At 39.0% G+C, this 20,772-nt stretch overlaps 1 protein-coding gene across 1 annotated transcript in view; it reads right to left on the bottom strand.

Moving 5' to 3' along the window:
• Nucleotides 1-1,435: 1,435 nt before the first annotated feature.
• The window catches only part of TRHDE (thyrotropin releasing hormone degrading enzyme), a 327,679-nt gene continuing 308,342 nt past the window's right edge, over nucleotides 1,436-20,772 (bottom strand). The window contains exons 16-19 of the mRNA XM_032767020.2: nucleotides 14,638-14,805; nucleotides 13,928-14,068; nucleotides 6,386-6,467; nucleotides 1,436-4,224 (exon numbers count right to left, since the gene is read on the bottom strand). Of these exons, the coding sequence (XP_032622911.1) occupies nucleotides 4,081-4,224; nucleotides 6,386-6,467; nucleotides 13,928-14,068; nucleotides 14,638-14,805 (535 nt within the window). The 3' untranslated portion in view covers nucleotides 1,436-4,080. The remainder of the gene's footprint in view (nucleotides 4,225-6,385; nucleotides 6,468-13,927; nucleotides 14,069-14,637; nucleotides 14,806-20,772) is intronic.

The following is a 20,772-nucleotide window of genomic DNA, read 5'->3' as shown; positions in this document are numbered from 1 at the left end:
TTCAATGGGAATAGTTAGTGATCAGCAGGTCTGAAAGATAAAGCCCCTTTTATTTAGGTGTTTAAAATATTGGCACCTATGTTTGAAAATGTTGCTTTTCCTACTTGCAATAGTCTACAAAAAATAAATAGAGCTGCTGACACCTTATGGGAAACTTGTCTGTAGGACTCATGTATATAATAGATTTAGTAAATATGTCTATATAGTTATTTCTCTTTTATTCTTTATTACTAAAGAGTTAATTGGATGAATCGGGATCTTTGCTGTGAAAGAGTTTATTGGAACCAATGGAGGTCACAATTCTGTGTGACATTTAGAAGTGTGCGAAATACTCACAACCCCAAAATTACATAAAATCCACCTTCAACTACTGTTATAGGATTAGAATTCATACCATAGCGCTGAAAGGATCACAAGATTTCAGGTGTACCTGGCCCTAGTTAATTAAATATTATATCAAACAAAGTTAATGCTCACATGCATCCAACAAAAACACGGGTAAAACTTGGTTTAAGAAAAAAAATAGTCATATAACTTTAGTCTAGTCATCATTAGCAGCTATGTTATGATACCACCACTTATTATGGGCCAAATTCACCACTGATATAAGTTGGGTTAACTCTACTGGCAACAAGGAACCATCAGATTTTCTGCCTGAGGGTATTATACAAATACAATAAATTATCGTATTACTATGGAGTTGCACCTATTTGTGTCTACTGTCGATTTTCCCCTACATTATCCAGTAAGGCATAAACATTGGCTATAGAAGAGGAATAAAGATCATGATTCTGAGTTCATACAAATGTTAAGGGTAGAGGTGGGCCTAAATTGCAATATCAAAACACCCCTGGTGCTTTGGGGGAGTTCAGAACCCAAACTGCATTATAATTCCAAATGTTGCAGTTTATTCCTTCTTGTTACAATGGACCAAACAAAAAAACCTGTATTTGAATGAAACAAACAAAAAACGTCCATTGAGGTTTAGAATGTTCAAAATCTGGATCACAATCCAAATTTTGGAGCTAAGACCCATCTCTAGTTATGGACAGGGGAACAAAGGAGAAAAATTAACAAGATAAACAGTTTTTTTTCCTAAGAAGAATGTTTGTAAGGCTTTCCATGAGGTATCAGCTGCTCTTTAATACATCACTGTCTGGAACTTATAAAGAAAATAATCCGAAGACATACCTAGATGCAGGGTTTCTGAGTACTGTAAAAAACAGCGATAGTTTTATTTGATTTAAGCCATTTAAATTTAAGCCTGATTCAATGCAAAACAGCAAAATACAAAATATTAAAAAAATAAACATTAGGGATTTATAATGGAAAGGGCCAACTCGACCTTAACTCTAGCAGTAATATGAAATCACTATAATACAATAATTATATGCAATACAACAATTGGTATGTACATGGTATGTATGGTATACTTGTGGTAGACCAGTCTCTCAATACCACTAAAATATTAAATACAGCAAGTAAAATGTTAGACTTGCATCCAGCATTAGTGTAACTTACTAGAAAAGACTAAAAACCATTAGAATTCTATTTCTAAAAAAGCAATAATGAAAACTGCTCTGCACTCTGGAATTCACATGACTAAAAGCAAATCACAACTTTGTAATGTGTCAGGTTGTTCTTTATATTAGCCCATTATCATTGGAAAGGTCAGAAACTTCTACATGTGTCCCAAATGTCCCAAGTTCAAACTGTAGTGACAACCAAGTGAACAATGAGATGGCAGAATGCAATCTGAGCTATTCAGATCACTGTGCACAACAAAAAAAGGACATCTTTTTACTGAAATTTCCAAGCCCATGTTTAAGCATTTAGGTTCCTCTAGTTTCTTGGACCAGCAAAGGTTTGAAGGGACTTGCCAAGGGCTCTGGTATGCATATTCTGGCTTTGTTTTAATATGACAGATCTACACGGTATTTTGTCATCAAATTTTAAAAGTGCAGCTACATACTGGTGTTGAGGCAGTCTGGCCAACCACAAAACAACAACTCTGCACTTTTAAGTGCCTTCCTCAGAGGATACTGAAGTGCTAGACTAACATTAAGTATGCCTCACAACATCCCTGTGAGGTAGGTAAAAGATACATACAGAGTATTTCACTCTACAGACATGAAAATGTCTCTGGGACAAGCTCGTTAATACTTCAGCACAAAATGTATAGGGCTTATCAGAAGCAGAGGACTCCCTCTTCTTTTGTAAGGTCACACTTGACACAGAAGGAGACGGTAGAGATCTGTTGCTCCTGGGCTGGTGCTGTTCTGCTGCATTAACTCATGTTAGTATAGTTGGTAGTAGAGAAGGATACTCAGGGAATGTGGCTATCAGCTCTTGAGGACCAGAGTTCCACAGGAACAAGAGGCTATATTAGAGAGTCTATTCTCCCCTCACACCACTGTAGGGACTCCAGTCTGCCAGTTCAATATGCTGATATTGGCTGGTTCCTCGCACAGTGCTCACTTGTGACCCATCTGTGAAAAACTGGTTGAGGATGAGTTACTACTGCTATGCTGCATTTTGTGAGTTGAACTGCTGTGTAAAGTGTTCCCGACATTGGGTGGCCACATTTCCCCAGCTATACAGAGCTGACCTCTCATGTTGCAGAAGGGCCAGAAACAATTAAATGGCAGGGGCAGAAATACTATGTCTATCCCCACCTCTGAACTACCACAACCCACTTCCTGTGATCTTTCTGTGGTTCTGCTCTTCTCCACGCTGCATAGCATGGGAGACTTTTTGGGCCTAAGATGAGAACATCAGTCTTCATTCCCCGTAGATGCCACCAATGGTGCAGAATGTCATTAAACACTAGCAAATTCAGTAAATTGTAGGATTGGGAGGAAAAAAAACTCATATTCATGTTTAGAATTCTGGAATACTTTATGTGAATCACAGGAAAAGGGAAATAGAAGTAGAAGAGTTTTCTTAACAGTTGCCATTACAAATATATATCCGTATTTAACATTAAAAAAAGAGTTGGCAAAAATGATAAGAGTGTATTTGAGTGAAAATATCACTCAAATGGTGACACAATCTTGGAGTATCTAGGTTATTTGTCTTTTATACTAGATCATCACAGAGGCTGGCCTTCCACGTGCAAGATAGCTTTATTGGTTAATTTTGTGTTCATAGATCCAGGTTATTCTCCACTTTTGCCTATATCCATTTGAATTTGATGAGTATTTATGATAGTTGTGCATTAGCAGCTGTGTAATTACTACACAGATTGAGTAGCACATCCAGAATACCACTGCCTCATAAAATCACTCAGAGGAGGTGGTTTATGGATTTTGTCCAAGTAGCTATGCAAAGTTCTCATCATAAACATTGTATACATTTATGATTAGAGCTTTAAAATGTTTTTTTTTCACTGATCAGCAGTGAATATAATTAGCTTATGAAATTACAGTGTACTAGGTGAGTGGTGTCTCTCAATGTATGTACACTTTATTTAAATACAGAAATGGGGAGACTGCATATATAACAACTGGCAACTCAAAAATGAGTTGGCATCCCTATAATCATTAAGAGACAATCTGAGTGCTGAAATGATTGGCATCTATCATGTAAGGATGACTTTACATCTCATGCCACCCCTGTGTTTGGAGCCCTACAATCTTTCCTCTCCTTTTTTCCATTACTTCTGTTCATTGCAACACTGATTGTCATAGATAGTCTTTGTGCTTTTGCATAATGCCCATCTTTGATGTAACAGGAATTCACATACAAAACTTGGTCATTATAAGTAAGCATGCTGAAATACAGGCAGGGGCCATACAACCATGCACAAAACACTCTTTGAAGTTTTTTCAAACTGACGGTAACATTTACATGCACCACTTAATATCAGGTTTGGTCATGTACACTGAGGACTGGATTTCACAAGCAGTCATGACCACCTCTTCTTGCAAGAGTTCCTTTACAGTTTTAATAAGAGCCCAGTGCAAGAAAACTCCCTGCAATTCTGATCTTGTCTTCATTTCAATGTCAGACGCTCTCAGATTTTCACATATTGCACCTCCTCTTCCACAACTTCCCATTAAACGGCTAGTTAGAAACAGATTAGTGTTTCAGGGATTTTCTTAGCCACTGGAATAGTTCTTCTTTATAAAGCATTTGCCACCGTACATTGGCTTCCACTGTTTCCACAGCTCGAGAGAAAGAGGAGGCAGATCCTTCTTTGTAGCTCTTTATAAAATTCTTCAGCTGGAAATACAATTTAAAACCAACAATTTAAAATTGAACTGAAGTGAAGAAGTCTTTTCAATGCATGTAAACAAGTCAGATATTTAGGATAAAACTCTACGATCACTGCTGAAGTAAATGTAAGATCATGTAGAGAGATTTACTGCAAAATGCAATCAGACAGCAGACTCTGTCAATTAGTTGTGATGTGCTTGCTTCAAATTGCATTGTAAGAGATTGACATGTCAATGCCGGATCACATTAATATCATCTCCTCGTTCTCTCTTGTAGCCCAGCTGCTACACTTTGCAGACAGCTGGTCTGCTTTGAAGTTTTACTCCTACTTAAGAAACTAAATTGAGAGTGTTGGAAATGCTCCCAGTTCAGCTTTATAAGCAAAAGTCAAACTGAAACAGCCCTGCTGCCTCTAAAGAGGGTTGATTTAATTAAACATTATAATGGATGTTTAACTTAGCCTTGCAGAACTACTTATGTTACTGCTGTATAGATTGATTGTTTAGAGGAGAGTGGATCAATTTAAGAAGTTACTGACCATAGCTACAGTGTGAGGAACCTATCAAGAGCAGTATGTTGCTAATTATTCTCAGATTTTGGACCACTGAAAAAGATTCTGTTACAGGGAAACTTTGGCTTTGGTCAGCAAACAGAAAGGGTATTAGCTCTGACTTGTATGACAGTTAGATTTGTGTTACAGTAGATGTGGCATCAGAATTGCAGTTGCTTTGGTAATGGCACTGATTCTCTTTGGATTAATATTAGATTTAGACAAAGATGTGGTACGGTGACCTGTGCTGCATGTTGGTGGTAACCTCATATGTCAAATTGTTGATTTTTAGGAGAGGGTGTTAATAGTTGGCAAAAGTTTCTCCCCCGGTGAGATTAAATTCCGTGCATTTATTGAAACTTGACCTTAGACTACAGAATTGTATGCATTTGTTTAAAGCTAAAGGGTCTGATCCTGTGGCACTCAACAACTTCAGTTCCCACTAGCATTAACAGAACTTACGGAGGGTGCTTAACACCTCAGAGGAGGTGCTCTGCATCTTTTAGGAGTGGATCCAATATTTGCCCTCTTTTTTACTGATATACTTTCAGGGCCAGCTTGTCTCAGGGGAAATGGAGCAGCCTACCAATGTTATGGAAGTGAGAACCCAGAGTACAGCATGCCCTTGCACACTGTCTCGATATTGACAATAGGCTGGTATATCACTCCCAAACGGATGGCCTTGGGGAAGTCAGCTGGGGCTATTCCTTGAGTTCTGAGTTTGTCAAAACTGGAGTGCACAGAAGAGTACAGCATAGCCATGAAGGCTGTAACCAGCCTTTGGTTAGCCACGACTTCATTGTGTACGACTCGTTTAATCCGTGATACATGGCAGCTGCTAAGCTCCCCACAAAACTACCACACAACCTCAGACTGGCAGGTGAAGGATACATTAAATTGAAAGATTGGGCTAATCCAGGCAGGATATATATAATAACTGAAGTAGAACCTGGCAGAATGCCACAGTTAACAGCTATCCCCCCCAATACTTGAAGAATTGATGGTGAAGGAACAGGAGACAGAACACTGACATTGTCCGCTACTCTTATCACACAACATGGAACTTTTAACTTTCTCTACAGCATCTACCTAAAAGGGATACAAGAGGCCAGTGTTTAACATCCTGACCAATGGATGGCACCTCTAGCAGCACAACCCACCTAGTACTGCAATACTGTTCTAGTCCTAATGCAGAATCTGAGCCATTATCATCTGTCCCAAATCAGAGAACTGAGAAATAGTTCACATATAAGCTTATAGTCCTATAATATTTCAGAAATGCTAAAAATCCCAGTTTAAAGTCACATGCTTGGTTCCACAGCCACAGACTGTAGGGAGAGCAATAGAACAGGAACGCACAGTGGTGGCTTCAGCATTAAGACCTAGTCCTGCAGTGCCTGGTCATACTGAGTGAGAGAATCCCGAAGTAACTGATAACTTCCCTAAGCCACTGTCAGTTCCCATAGAGCAGAAAGATTTTTCAGCCCCTATGATCTGTGCATCTGCTTTCATCTTGGTGCTACTGCAAGATTTAAAGGGTTAAGAACCCCAACTTAAAAGGTTAAAAAAAATTAAGACAAAAACAAGTTCAAGCACTGAGATGCATGTAAGATTTACCTCATTTAGTTCTTCTTCAGTATTAAGGAATTCTGTGACTCCACTGATAAGTTTGGAATTCATAAATAATGCTTCTCCATATCTTCAAGGGCAGAAAAACACACATATCAAATTAGTGTAAGTATATCAACTGAATGAAAGTATTTGATTACACAGATTTCCATTTAAGGACTATAGCCAGTTCAAAATTCAGTAATGCTAACTACTGGTCCATACAGACTGCAAAGCCAAGAGGCAGAGGAATAGCCAGTCTAGGGAAAGGGCATGTGGCACCTTTGCAGCTGAAGCCTTAAAACATACTTTTTTTTTAGTTTTGTGTTCTCTTTTCCATTTTTCCTTACCCATCTCATTTGCATAACTAGTAGTCGTTACATAAATGAGCTGAATCTGGTGGTCTCCTTCCAGTACTTAAAGGCTTGCTTAAAGATGAAAGTTAATCTGATATAAAATAGCGTGTGAATTTAAAACAGACTAATTATTCCTGATTAGCTCTCTGTGGATGCTCTTATTCCAGAATAAGAGTGTCCCTATATGGAGTTAATCAACAATAGTTATCTCACTGTAAATACTCAATTTACCTTAATCTAAATTGGCTTTCCTGTATAGCCCTGCAAAAGAGGTAACCAGCCAATGAAAATATGATGCAGGGTGTCTGAAGCCAAATTTGTGTCTTGCTATTGCTGCTGAATATACTGTACTTCACTGAACTGTGCTATTCCACATTCACTTACTTTGAAAGCGGTTATTAAAACACCACTCATTCCACTGCTTGTCTGAAAATTCTAGTGTACCCAATTAAAAAAATCCGAATCTACATCTGTCATAACTATAAAGGGAAGGGTAACAACCCTCCTGTGTACAATACTATAAAATCCCTTCTGGACAGAGGCACCAAAATCCTTTTACCTGTAAAGGGTTAAGAAGCTCACGTAACCTGACTGACACCTGACCCAAAGGACCAATAAGGGGACAAGATACTTTCAAATCTTTAGGGGGTGGAAGGCTTTTGTTTGTGCTCTTTGTTTTGGTGGGGTTCGCTCTTGGGACTCAATCCATGTTCTCCAAATTTTTCAGAACAAGTCTCTCATATTTCAAACTTGCAAGTAACAGCCAGGCAAGGCGCATTAGTTTATCTTTGTTTCCTCAACTTGTAAATTTTACCTTTGTTAGAGGGAGGTTTATCCCAGTTTTGTTGTAACTTTGAAACTAGGGCTAGAGGGGTTCCTCTGGGCTCTTTCAATCTGATTATCCTGTAAAGTTATTTTCCATCCTGATTTTACAGAGATGATTTTTACATTTTCTTTTTAACAAAATCCTCCTTTTAAGAACCTGACTGATTTTTCCATTGTTCAAAGACCCAAGGGGTTGGGTCTTTGATGACTTTGTAACCAATTGATTAGGATATTACTCTCAAGCCTCTGCAGGAAAGAGAGTGTAAGAGCTTGGGGGGATATTTTGGGGGAAGAGAAACTCCAAGTGCTCCTTTCCTTGTTTCTTGTTAAATCACTTGGTGGTGGCAGCGTACCAGGTTTAACCTAAGCTGGCAGAAATAAGCTTAGGGGGCTTTCATGCGAGTCCCCACATCTGTACCCTAGAGTTCAAAGTGGGGAAGGAACCTTGACAACATCTGTTAGGCTAAAGATAAACCAAGTAAAAGGATGGCTCCTGGGTTTTTGCATTACACATGGAAGAATCTCTTTAAATCTCTGTGATGTGAAGTTTCATTCTAAGAGTAGCCAAGCAGTATTTTATCAGGACTGGCATCATTCAACATAGCAGCAGAGAATCCTGTGGCACCTTATAGACTAACAGATGTTTTGGAGCGTGAGCTTTCGTGGGTGAATACCCATTTCGTCAGACGCAGGTAGTGGAAATTTCCAGGGGTAGGTATATATATGCCTAGAAAGCAAGCTAGAGAAACGAGGTAGCCAATCAGGAGGATGGGGCCTAGTTCTTAAGCCTGTAGAGGTGTGAAAACAGGGAGGAGAAACTGTTCGTAATTGGCAAGCCAGTCACAGTTCTTGTTAGTCCACAGCTGATGTGTTCAAATTTGCAGATGAACTGAAGCTCAGCAGTTTCTTTTTGAAGTCTGTCCTGAAGTTTTTTTTGTTGCATGGATGGGCACACCTTAAGGTCTGCTATAGTGTGGCCAGGCGAGTTGAAGTGCTCCTCCTACAGGTTTTTGTATATTGCCGTTCCTGAGATCTGATTTGTTCGCCTTTATCCTTTTCCGTAGTGACTGTCCAGTTTGGCCGCTGTAACATAGCAGAGGGGGCATTGCGGCATAGTGATGGCGTATTACATTGTGGATGTGCAGGTGCAATGAACCAGTGATGGTATGGCTGTTCTGGTTAGGTCCTGTATGGTGTCGCTGTGTAGATATGTGGGCAGAGTTCGGCATCGAGGTTTGTTGCATGAGTGTTTCCTGAGGAGAGTACTATGGTACAGTGTGCAGTCTTGGTGAAATAACGTTTCAGGTTGGCAGGTTGTCTGTGGGCAAGGATTGGCCTGCCACCACAAGACCTGTGAGAAGTTTGGGATCATTGTCCAAGATCGGTGTAATCCTGATGAATGCAGGAGGTTTTAGCTGGGGGCTATATGTGATGGCCAGTGAGTCCTGTTGGCTTACTTTCTTGAGTTTGTCTTGGCAGTAGGAGCTTCTGGTATCACGTCTGGCTCTGTTGATGCTGTTCAATTTCCTTTCAGGTTATTGTAGTTTTGAGAATGCTTGGTGGAGAGTTTGTAGGTGTTGGCTCTGTTGAGGGGTTGGAGCAGATGCGATTGTACCTCAGTGCTTGGCTGTAGACAATGGACTCGTGTGAATGTGCCGGGATGCAACTGAGGCAATGAAGGTAGGCATAGCGGTCGGTCGAGGTTTTCGATATAGGGTGGTGTTAAGTGACCAATCACTTATTTGCACCGTGGTGTCTAGAAAGTGAGACCTCCTGTGTAGATTGGTCCAGGCTGAGGTTGATGGTGGGGTGGAAGTTGTTGAACATTGTGGTGGAATTTTCTAGAGTCTCCTTCCCATCGGGTCCAGATGATGAAGATGTCACAATACGTAGGTCTTGGTGGCAGGCCATTCCTTGCCCCGACAAACCTGCCAACCGAAACGTATTCTCACCAGCAACTGCACACTGTACCATAGTAACTCTACATCAGACCAATCATGCAACAAACCTCGATGCCAACTCTGCCCACATATTATACCAGCGACACCATCAAGACTAACTAGAACAGCCATACCATCACTGGTTCATTCACCTGCACATCCACCAATGTAATATAAGCCATCATATGCCAGCAATGCCCTCTGCTATGTACATCGGCAAACTGGACAGTCCTACGGAAAAGGTAAATGGACACGAATCAGATATCAGGAACGGCAATAAACAAAAAACCTGTAGGAGAGCACTTCAACCTCCCTGGCCACACTAATAGCACTTAAGGTGGCCATCTGCAACAAAAAAACTTCAGGACCAGATACTTCAAGAGAAACTGCTGAGCTTCAGTTCATACTGCAAATTGACACCATCAGCTGTGGACTAAACAAAGACGTGAAGGCTTGCCAATTACCAACCAGTTTCTCATCCTTGGTTTCACACCTCTAACGCTAGAAACAGGCCCATCTCCCTGATTGAACCTAACCTCGTTATCGCTAGCTTTGCTTGCTAGCATATATATATACCTACCTGGAAATTTCCATACCTGCGTCTGACGAAGTGGGTATTCACCCACGAAAGCTCACGCTCCAAAACGTCTGTTAGTCTATAAGGTGCCACAGGATTCTCTGCTGCTTTTACAGATCCAGACTAACACGGCTACCCCTCTGATACTATTCAACATAGCAACAGTCATCTGATGAAAACTACAGTGAACTAATCCTTAAAACACCACTTAATTTACCTACCTCCATCTGGACATAATTGTGTTTAAAAATATAGACCCCAAATCTGACCTTACATATGTGCACACATTTGGGATTATCCGAGGGCAGAACAGGGCTCACACATTTGCTTTCTCCAAACAGATTTGGAGAACCAACTCATACTTCAAACTGAAAAGTTCTAGCACAACCACAGGCTTCTTTTCTGTTTATATCAACCTTATACTAAAATTAATTATTCTTAACCTTGTAGAGAGTGAAAGCCAGAGAGTCTTTAAAAAAAAAAGAAAGCTCTATTTAAATAAATATAAAACCCTGAAAAAGAACTTGCTGTGTTGGAAAAGTTTCTATTTTTGAGGGCTAAATTCCTTTGCTTATTACCTGGAACTTCTGTGTAACGAACAGTGTTGCAGATATCAAAATTCCTATTCCCTGTTCACTAATAACTGAATTATTCATGGATATTTCAGCAAGCACATCTCTTTTTCCAAAGCTTCAGTAACACTTCCATACACAGACATCCAGATGCAAATGTTTCATATGGGAAGACATGTGGATTTCATGATCTTTTAAGCATGTTTAGGCTTTCAAACAAAACACTCTATTGTTACCTTCGCAACTCAGCCCCATAATTGATTGTTTGGAAAACTGGAAGCACCTCTTGATGGGGCCTTTTGACAAGGTTACTAGTCCGCTTCATAGAAACAACCTCATGAAAAGAGTGAAGGGATTTTATTTTTCAAGCAGCCTGAACTGTTTCCACAGTGTAAACAAGTAGTAAAATTTATTTTTTCCTTGAAAACTAAGCCTTGTGAATTACTGCACTGTTTACTGTGGAAAAGAACCTCCTCTTTCAACTACTGACCTTGACAAACTGTCACAGAAAACAGTAATGGCATTACAGAACCAGCAAACAAGTGTTTTTGCCTTGCAGAAGCATTTCATCTAGGAATGGTGGGAGTCTTCTCCTGCCCCCTTATTTACAGGGCCTGATTTTCTAATACCTTGCAACTTTTCTAACTTTCACCTGTGCAAAGTGGGTGTATAATACTACCAGGTTTGTGTAGTAGTATTTCTCGCCTACTTCGGACAGATGCAAATGAAATCAGAGGGCAGAGAAGAATGAGGCCCATAGTAAGGAATGTAGGGATTGCTATTTTCAGACATTGGATAAAATTTTCAAAACTGTCTACGGATCCTGCATCCCATTTTTTAAAGTGAATTTGGAATTTAATTTGTAGTCAGACTTAGGTCAGGTTCCTCAATACCTACATCACTTTTGAAAATAGGATTAAGCACTTTTGACAATTTTACTCATTGGTTGAGGGGTGAGACAAAGGCCCCATCTACACGACGCGTGAAATTCGATTTTAGATACGCAATTTCAGCTACGGGAATAGCGTAGCTGAAATCGAATATCTAAAATTGAATTACTCACCTGTCTTCACCGCGCCGAATCGATGTGTGCGGCTCGCAAAGTCGAATCCGGAACTCCGTTTGTTTTGGTGGAGTTCTGGAATCGATGTAAGCGCGCTCTGGGTTCGATATATCCCCGTCTAGACGAGACGCGATATATCGAACCCAGAGCTTTCGATTTTAACGCGCCGAAATGGCGCGTCGTATAGACGTGGCCAAATATACTTTAAAATGTCATGAACGAATAATATTTTGGTGCTACTGTTTGATCCAAATGATACACAGTATTGCACAGTCATAGAAAATGGAGTTTTAGCATCATTTAATTGTCCTCAGATACCTCATATTATTGTGTCAAATTGTTAAGTATTTCATAATAAATTCAATGGGAGGGAAATACCATAGAGATGATCAAAATATTTAATAAAATGACATATCTAGTAATGACAAAATAAACTTTGTGATAAAAGGTATCTTGGGACAGTATGTTGCCTTGATTAAATGTCTGCAATGAAATGTTGCGCAACCAATTGTGTAACTGAACTCATATTTTTGAAAGGTTCTAGTACCACAAAAATTTAAGATCACTGTCATACATTCCTCAGTCAGTGTCAGAACTTCGGTGTTTCACTGCATATTTTTTATGATGCTTTAAATGACCTTTCATGGAAGGTTTTAATTGCCTGTTACAAAATTTATATCCATGACATGTTGGAGTCATTTCAGTCTATCAGGATTATGCAGTAAGAGCTCTATGTATTACTCCAGTGAATCTACCCTGCACTAGCCTGCCACACTCTGTCCATGTGCACCATGCTGACATATATTAAACAGTTCACTTAAATGCTTTCATCTGGTCCTGTTTCAAAGAGGACTAGATCAAAGTGCATTAATGAACTATTTGAGTGTGTCAGGATAGTACAAGGTAGATTCATGCCCCAACCTGCTGCAAACTAAATGTTTGTGCAGACAAGTCCTAATTTGTATTTGGGGACCAGCACAGTATTGAGCAGCCCCAAGACTGGCGTAGCACAAAGCTGGCCCTGAGTCAAGAACAGGGCCCTTTGTCATTTCCCCATCAAAAGGGAGATAATGAAGTTCCCAACCGCACAGGTGCATTGTGAGGCTAAGTTCCTTACTGCTTGTAAGGCACAAGGATACCATGCTGATGAGTCCCATAGGAAAAAATTGGCTTGGGGGACTTTGTTTTAAAATGTCTGCTCCTGGACTAAAACCTCCAAAACCGAATTTCTGCTCAAAGTCAATTTTCCTAGCTGAACTGAACTCCTATAAAGTCTGTTAGCCCCCAAAATCCTAACCAAAGCATCATGGACAGCAAACATAAGGCCAGATTCTACACTCTTTGAGAAAGATTCACTAATACGGTGTTTCCAACAAATCTTCCTATCACTATGGTGGTTGTTATGGTGGGTTTGACTGTCCATGGAGCAGACGTAGGTGTGGGCTCTCTTAACTTGGTTATGTCCAGTTATCTGCAGTGAAATCCTGATGGTTTTGGAGACATTCAAAAAGAACCAAGAATATGTCCAATTAGTTCCCTACCTGAATCTAGATCAAGATCCCACTCAGGTGAGTTTTAAGAGCATGGATGGGGATTCTGAGTAATGTTGCAAGAGTCCAAATTATATTACACAGGGAAACAGTTGCAGCTATGGAGCACAGCACACCACAGAGAGTGGCTTTCCAAAGGTCTCCCCCTCCCATTTGGCCAGGTATACCTTCATCCAAAAGGCTGGTCCTTAAACTGAGTGAAGATTGTGTGTAAAGATACCCTAAAGTTGGAGGGATGGTGAAAGATGTCCCATTGCCCTCAAGACCCCTCCATTCCACAAAAATTGGGGCATTTCAAAAAGATTCTCTCCATTGTCCTGCTCCCATGTTCTAAAGCAGATTTTTCAATCACATCTAACTCAGGCAAAACTCTCACTGGGAGGTTTTTTGTCTAAGTAAGAACAGGACTGTTGGATTTGAAATACAGCACATATCATCAAAAAGACAACACAGTAATGGACAAATATATAGATGATATACATAGATACATCCATGAATAGCTTTATGTCTATATAAAATATATTTTATTCACACATCTTTGCATTAGATAGATCGATAGATAGCGCTATATATGAACAGAAAGAGAGTGGATTAGACATAGAAATAGGTAGTTAAAATATCTAGAGAGATATAGAAAATAAGACACTACAAATAACTATTATCTCTACCTGGCATTTAGTATTTTCCATTTTTCTCTGAAAAACTTCCAAGCAAGATCCCTGCCATGTGGATTTCGAGCTACGTGGATTATGACATCAATTGCATCTTGATCCAGGACAACTTCTGAATTGAGAGACAGGTTCAGAAGCCTTTAGGAGTGAATCGAGGGGAAAAAAAACTGTTTAGTTTTTGCCAATAAGATCCATAAAGCTTGTCATCTAATAATGAAACAGCAAAGACCAGAGATTGCTAAAAGATTTATTTAAATTGCCAGGAGAGCTCTGATTTTTATTTGTGAGATTCCAAAGATCACACATACTTTTGAATAAAAAAAACCTTCTGTCCTGCAACTAGATTGTGAGTTCTCTAGAAGTAGGAAGATATTTAAGCATAATTGCAGGTGCGTGGAATATTTTCAATGAAAGCTGAGATCATGTGAAATGCTCTTGACTGCATGTATCTTTATGAACTCTACACTGAGATCATGTTGATCAAAAAGTTCGCTAGTGAAATAAGTTTAGAAGTGAAATAATGAAAATATCATGCATTTGCAAGGGTTTCAATACAAAACCATGTGACATTCTAACTAGAAAGTGATTCTGTGCTCTAAAAATAGGCTCTCTCATTTACAGATAAATGCTGAGAAGGAGAAGCAATATCATTACTGCAACAGTTATCAATGACAAAGAATCAGAAACACATAAAAAGATATTTCCACCTGTTTAACAAGTTTCTATCATCACTGCAAGTTAAGGCTTCTAACAATATTTTCTTCTCAGATACCGCTGTGGTAGAATGGAATTTCATCCAAATGAACTCCCATACATCTTCATCCATCAGTGATACTCCTGTACAGTAAACGACGTCTCTGACGTTAAGTGGGATTCTAAAAAAGCAACCCATAGAGCACAGCATTATTAAGGAGATTCAGAGTAATGAAAAGGGATATAGGACATTACTACTTTAATTCCTGTAAAACTCCAAAAAAGTATAACAGTTACAAACTTTTGGTGAATTATATTTATCTTCAGAGTTTTCCCTTCACTGATAACGTCCAAAATTTCTGGTACCACAGCACAGCATATGCCTGGAATTCCTTGTGTGTAAAGGGATAGTCTTCCTAACTCGCGAATGTACCATATAACTACAAAGGCACATATATTAGCCTTCTAACTCAGCACACAGATTCGTGCGTAACAAAGCCAAAAGGGATCAATGTGATCATCCAGACAGCTCTCCTGTGTATAACAGGCCATAGAACTTCCCTGAATTCATTCCTGTTTGAATTAAAGCAGATCTTTTAGACAAAATCCAAGATTTATTTAAAAATTGCAAGTGATAGAAAATCTATAACTGCCCTTGGTAAGTTGTTCCAATGGTTAGTTGCCTTCACTGTTAAAAAATTGTGCCTTACTGCTGGTCTGAATTTGTCTAGCTTCAACTTCCAGGCATCAGATCTGATACCTCCATCATTAAGTATTTTTGCCCCATGGAAGTGTTAATAGACTGTGAATTGTTAAGCTAAGTAGATTGAGCTCCTTCAGTTTATCACTATAAAACAAGTTTTCCAATCCTTTAATCATTCTTGTTGCTCTTCTCTGAATCCTCTCTAATTTACCAACATCCTTTTTTAATTGTACAGACCAGAACTGCACACAGTATTCCAGCAGCTGTCGCACCAGTGCCAAATACAGTAGTAAGATAACCTCTCTATACCTCAACTCCAGGTCCACTTGTGTATGCATCCAAGGATTGTATTAGCCCTTTTGGCCATAGCATTGCATTGAGAGCTCATGTTCAGCTGATTGTCCACCACAACCTCCACATCTTTCTCAGATTCACTACTTCCTAGGATAGAGTCCCCCACCCTGTAAGTATGGCCAATGTTCTTTATTCCTAGATGTATATATTTATATTTAGTCATATTAAAATGCATATTGTTTGCTTGTGCCCAGCTTGCCAAGTAATCCAGGTCGCTCTGCATAACTGACCTCTGTTCTCTTTAGTATTTACCTCTCTCTCAATTTTTGCGTCATCCGCAAATTTATCACTCATGATTTTATGTTTTCTTGCAGGTCATTACTAAAAATGTTAAATAGCGTAGGACCAAGAACTGATCCTTATGGGACCCCATTAGAAGCATACTCATTCGATGGTGATTGCCCATTTACAATTACACTTTGAGACCTATCAGTTAGTCAGCTTTTAATCCATTTACTGTGTGCCCTGTCAATTTTATATTATTCTAGGCTTTTTTAATCAAAATGTACCCAGATACCTTGCAGAAATCTGAGTATATTAAATCAACACTATTACCGGTATCATCCCAATTTACGATCTCATTAAAAAATGTATCAAAATAGTGTGACAGCATCTTTTTTTCTATAAACCCATATTGACTGGCATTAATTATATTACCCTCTTTTAATTCTTTTTTAATCAAATCCCACATCAACAGCTCCATCATCTTGCCTTGGATAGGGGTCAGACTGACAGGCCTATAATTACCCAGGTCATCAATTTACCCTTTTAAAATGTCAGCTCTTTTAAAACTCTCGGGCACAAGTTATCCAGACCACCTGATTTTAAAATGTCAAACTTTAGTAGCTGCTGTTTTACATCCTCCTGAGTGTGGAACAGAAAGAGAGGGTTACCATATGATATAACAACATCATCTTTCCCCCCCATATACAGTATAAATTTTTTTATTGAACAATTCTGCCTTTTTTGCATTATTGATAATTTTACCTTTTCAATCTAGTAATGGACTGATACCATTGTCAGGATTCTTTTTGTTTCTAATATACTTAAAAATGCCTTCTTATTGTCCTTAACTCTGCCAGCCATAGAGTTCCTCTTGTCAATTTCCATAATTACTAGTAATGAATATAAATCAGAAGCTATGAATGTCTCTTTTTTTTTTTAATTTTTTTTTTATTTCTTATAGCTACCTTCACTTCCTCTGTAAACTAGGTTGGCTTTTTTATAGCCTTCTTCCTGGGCTCTGAAGCCCGGAGCCCTGGTGCCTCTCCCCCCACAGGCTAGGCTGAAGTCCTGAGCCCTGGCACTGCCCACCTCCCCCATGGAGCTAAAGCCCTGAGATCTCCACCCCACAGCTGAAGCCTGGAGTCCTGGGTCTGTGAGGCTCCGAGAAATAATCTCTGAGAATTTAAGCCCTGGTACCAAGCATATATTTCACTGGTTTGGACTTTATTCTGTGTGCACATTATAAATATGATCAAAGTCACGATCGCTTGTATCCTAGTTATCATTATTTTTTAGTTCAGTTCCTCTGTATCTGTCAAGATAAGGTCTAACACAGAATTTCCCCATGTTGAATGCAATACTTTTTGAGTTAGAAAATTGTCATCTATAATTAGAAATTCTAAGGACGTTTTAGTACTTGCAATATGTGACCTCCAGCATATGTTACTCCAATTGAAATCCCCTGTGATCACACAACGTTTTTTCCTACACATTATATGTAGGTGCATAAGAAGCCAGTCATCATGTTCCCTAGTGTGATTTGGTGGTCTGTCGCAGACACCAGCTTATAACCATCTTGTGCTTTATCTATTAAGACACTGATCCATAAACATTCAAGATCATTTTCTTCTGTTATGGTGCTATGTAGCTAAGCAGCTGATGGTGTGATGTCATTTGCCTTATACTGATATTACGGGGAGGAAAGTAAATACATGGAGACTCACCTAACTGATCGGCATGCCAGTGGGTAAATCAGCTACGCAATAAAGGCAGCTGGTTGACAGACAGCTCAGATAATTTAATCTCAGACCATCATTTGCTGAAGCAGTCTCTCAAGGCCAAATTCACAGCCTGGTACAGCAGGTACAGTGGCACCAATAACTTACATTAGCAACTGAGTTTGGCTCTCAGACTCTACTATCCTCTTTCTCATTTCTGATGCATGTTTATCAGGTGTAACGTTTTCTACTGAAAAATATTTTTATTGATAAAAATAGAAATTTCTTAGAAAAATGCATGTCTGCTTTGCTGAATATTTCCTTCCTTATTATTTCAATATCTACCAAAAATCTAATGCTTCCAGTTACTATTGCAGGGCTAAAATGTCTGGGTGCAGCACACTGCAACAGCCATTTAGAAATTTGAAAAAAGATTGTCATTATGGATACTGTCAAACGAATATCTGAGTTGCAGTATCATAATACTGAAAGACTGAGTGAAATTTTCTTTGTAAATTTTATTATAACTTACACCACTGCAAAAGTTACAGTGAAGGTCACATCGAGACACGCTCATTAAAAGCTCATTTTTTTCCATCTACTCAGAACTTTCAGAAATTTTTTTTGTGGGCTGAAGCTTTCTATTCTTAGCCTCAACTCAATAGTGAGTTTTGCTGTAATATTTCAACAAAATCCTTTTGGTCATGTTTCAATCATTGGAAAGTGACGATAATATGCCTTTTCAACATTTTAATGCTTCTATTGTTCATCGGTACATCAAGAGAAGTAGGAAAAAAAGCCTCCAAACCATAAATTGGCCACTGAGACAAGGCAAAGGCATTGTAACTCTAAAGGGTTAAGAGAGGTCCCAGCAGAATTATGTCTCAGCATATAATAGTTTCCCTATATGGTTACAGAGCCATGCTGTCTTATCCACATTACCAGCAAACCACTGTGTGAGAACCCAGCCATCCCCAAACACGAGAGACAACCTCACATTCACATGGTTATACTTACAGCACAGGCAAGTCCTATCTGTCTAACTGAGACAGACACAGCACAACTACCCCTGCTCCAAAAAAATCAAATTTGGAGTCTCTTTCTGGTGTTGCTGCCTTCCTTCACCCTTATTTTTTAAACATTCTGTAACTCTCCTAACATTGGTGGAGCTCAGCCTGTGCCCAGCCTACACAAGTGATTCCTTCGTTGCTAATACCGGTGGAGATGCATCAATGCTAAACTAGGAGTAGGAAAACTGTCTAGAATTCTTAGTGTAGACAAGGCCTATGTTATCAGCAGCTGCCTCCAGACAAACTTTCTAACTGTAAAGATAGTTAAATAGTGGAATAGGCTTTCATGGGAGGTTACGGAATCTCTGTCATTGCAGGTTTCTAACAACAGATTGGACACACACGTGCCAGGGATGATCTAGGTATACTTGCCTCTGCCTCAATATGGAGGGCTGGACTAGATGACTTCTCAAGGTCTCCTCCAGCTCTACATTTCTATGATTCTGATTCTTAAATAGTAATAGTAAAGGTGTGAACTTATCACTTCTACCAGCCCATTCACTTCAATGAGTTTTAAACTCTATTCTCCAAGCCTTGTTCATCTCAAGGAGGTGTGAATTTAGGGTGAGATTTTCAAAAGCACTTAACTGAGATAGAAGCACAAGTTCTAGTGAATTTGAGTGGGAGCTGTCCAAATTGGGACGTTTCAAACCCTAACAGGTGCAGGCAGTTTATATCTCTCTTTTATCCTTTCTTTTTCAATAAGCACCCACAGAAGGAAATTAAATCCAAAAAACTCTATTAATGCTACATTAAGTTTACATATGTAAACTCAAGAAATCAGGGAATACTAAAACGTGCTGATTTACATTAGTGGAGGATTTGTCTCAATGTTTTCTAAATCAAATTAATTATATTGAAACTATATTGATATTTCTGACTATTAGATGCATTAGCACACATATGTACACAGGCATATAGACACATTGTATGCAATAAGGAGAGTTTACTCTGAGAGTATTAATTTTTTATTCCCTGATTATATTTGTATGTGTGTTTAAATGCTGTCTAACTTCAATGCTGCATTATTTTTCATCAATTTTGGATTTAATCATTGACAACAATGAGAAGAATGTATGTTTAATGAAAATGGGATGAGGATATTATGACATTTGGAGCGGACAACTGATATCCTCAGTGAATGTAACAAAATTAACCAACCATAGTCAGGTTTCACTGTACTGGCAGAAGTACTTTACGTCTTGACTCAGATACTGTATCATCTTTAAAAGAGCGAGTAGCTCTTATTGCACTGTCCCAACAGAACTGTTTTCTTTGGCTTCCTACAAGATACAGAACTTGTCAACAAAAGCACCAAGGAACTAAAAGGTATCTGCAAAGAAGTAATTCTTTGCAGATTGATTGTCCCATTAATCAGAGTGGCACACATTACACATTGGAGATATTAACACTCAGTGTTTGGATACAATCAGTAGCACTGCTGGAATGAACACCGTGGCAGAGAGGGGGATGTTTGACCTCAGAATGATAGTGAGGACAGAGTTCCTTGCTTCTGAGGCTTACATCTTTCACAAGTTACAGCACAGCTCATCAGACTCAGACTTTCCTGGTTCCCTCATCTTTTTTTGTTTATGTGACAAGAGTAGTGATCTGAGCATCAGCACAGGCAGTAACTGGAAGATCATTTGTATTGTGTATGGAGGAAGGGGAATTGGGACCTGGATGGCATTGATCACGTCAGTAGCCTGAACACCACTATGTATTTTGTAAATGAAACTCTTTTGACACCAAATCTGTAAAGACACATTTGCAGCACCACATCAGATCTATTCAATATCATACAGCCAACAGCTCCAGGGAAGTTTTTAGATCTCCTTGTATAAGCTAAGTCATTAGGACAAAATGAAATTAAAAAAAAACCCCACACACTGTTTTTTTAAAGCCTGAGCTTCAACAACTATAACACCTATGGCTATGAAAAGCTACAAATTACTCCTATGAGAGGCCTGTAATCAGGATTATACACATGGGGTTCCTTTCTCTGGAAATGAAAATTGTTTATGAAAATGTGAATATCCCCAAAGTCATTTCTCTTTAACTATTGCCTCAACAGTAAAC

This window comes from Chelonoidis abingdonii, chromosome 1, assembly GCF_003597395.2.
Source record: "Chelonoidis abingdonii isolate Lonesome George chromosome 1, CheloAbing_2.0, whole genome shotgun sequence".
Taxonomy (NCBI): domain Eukaryota; kingdom Metazoa; phylum Chordata; order Testudines; family Testudinidae; genus Chelonoidis; species Chelonoidis abingdonii.
This window is presented reverse-complemented; position numbering and strand designations above follow the sequence as displayed.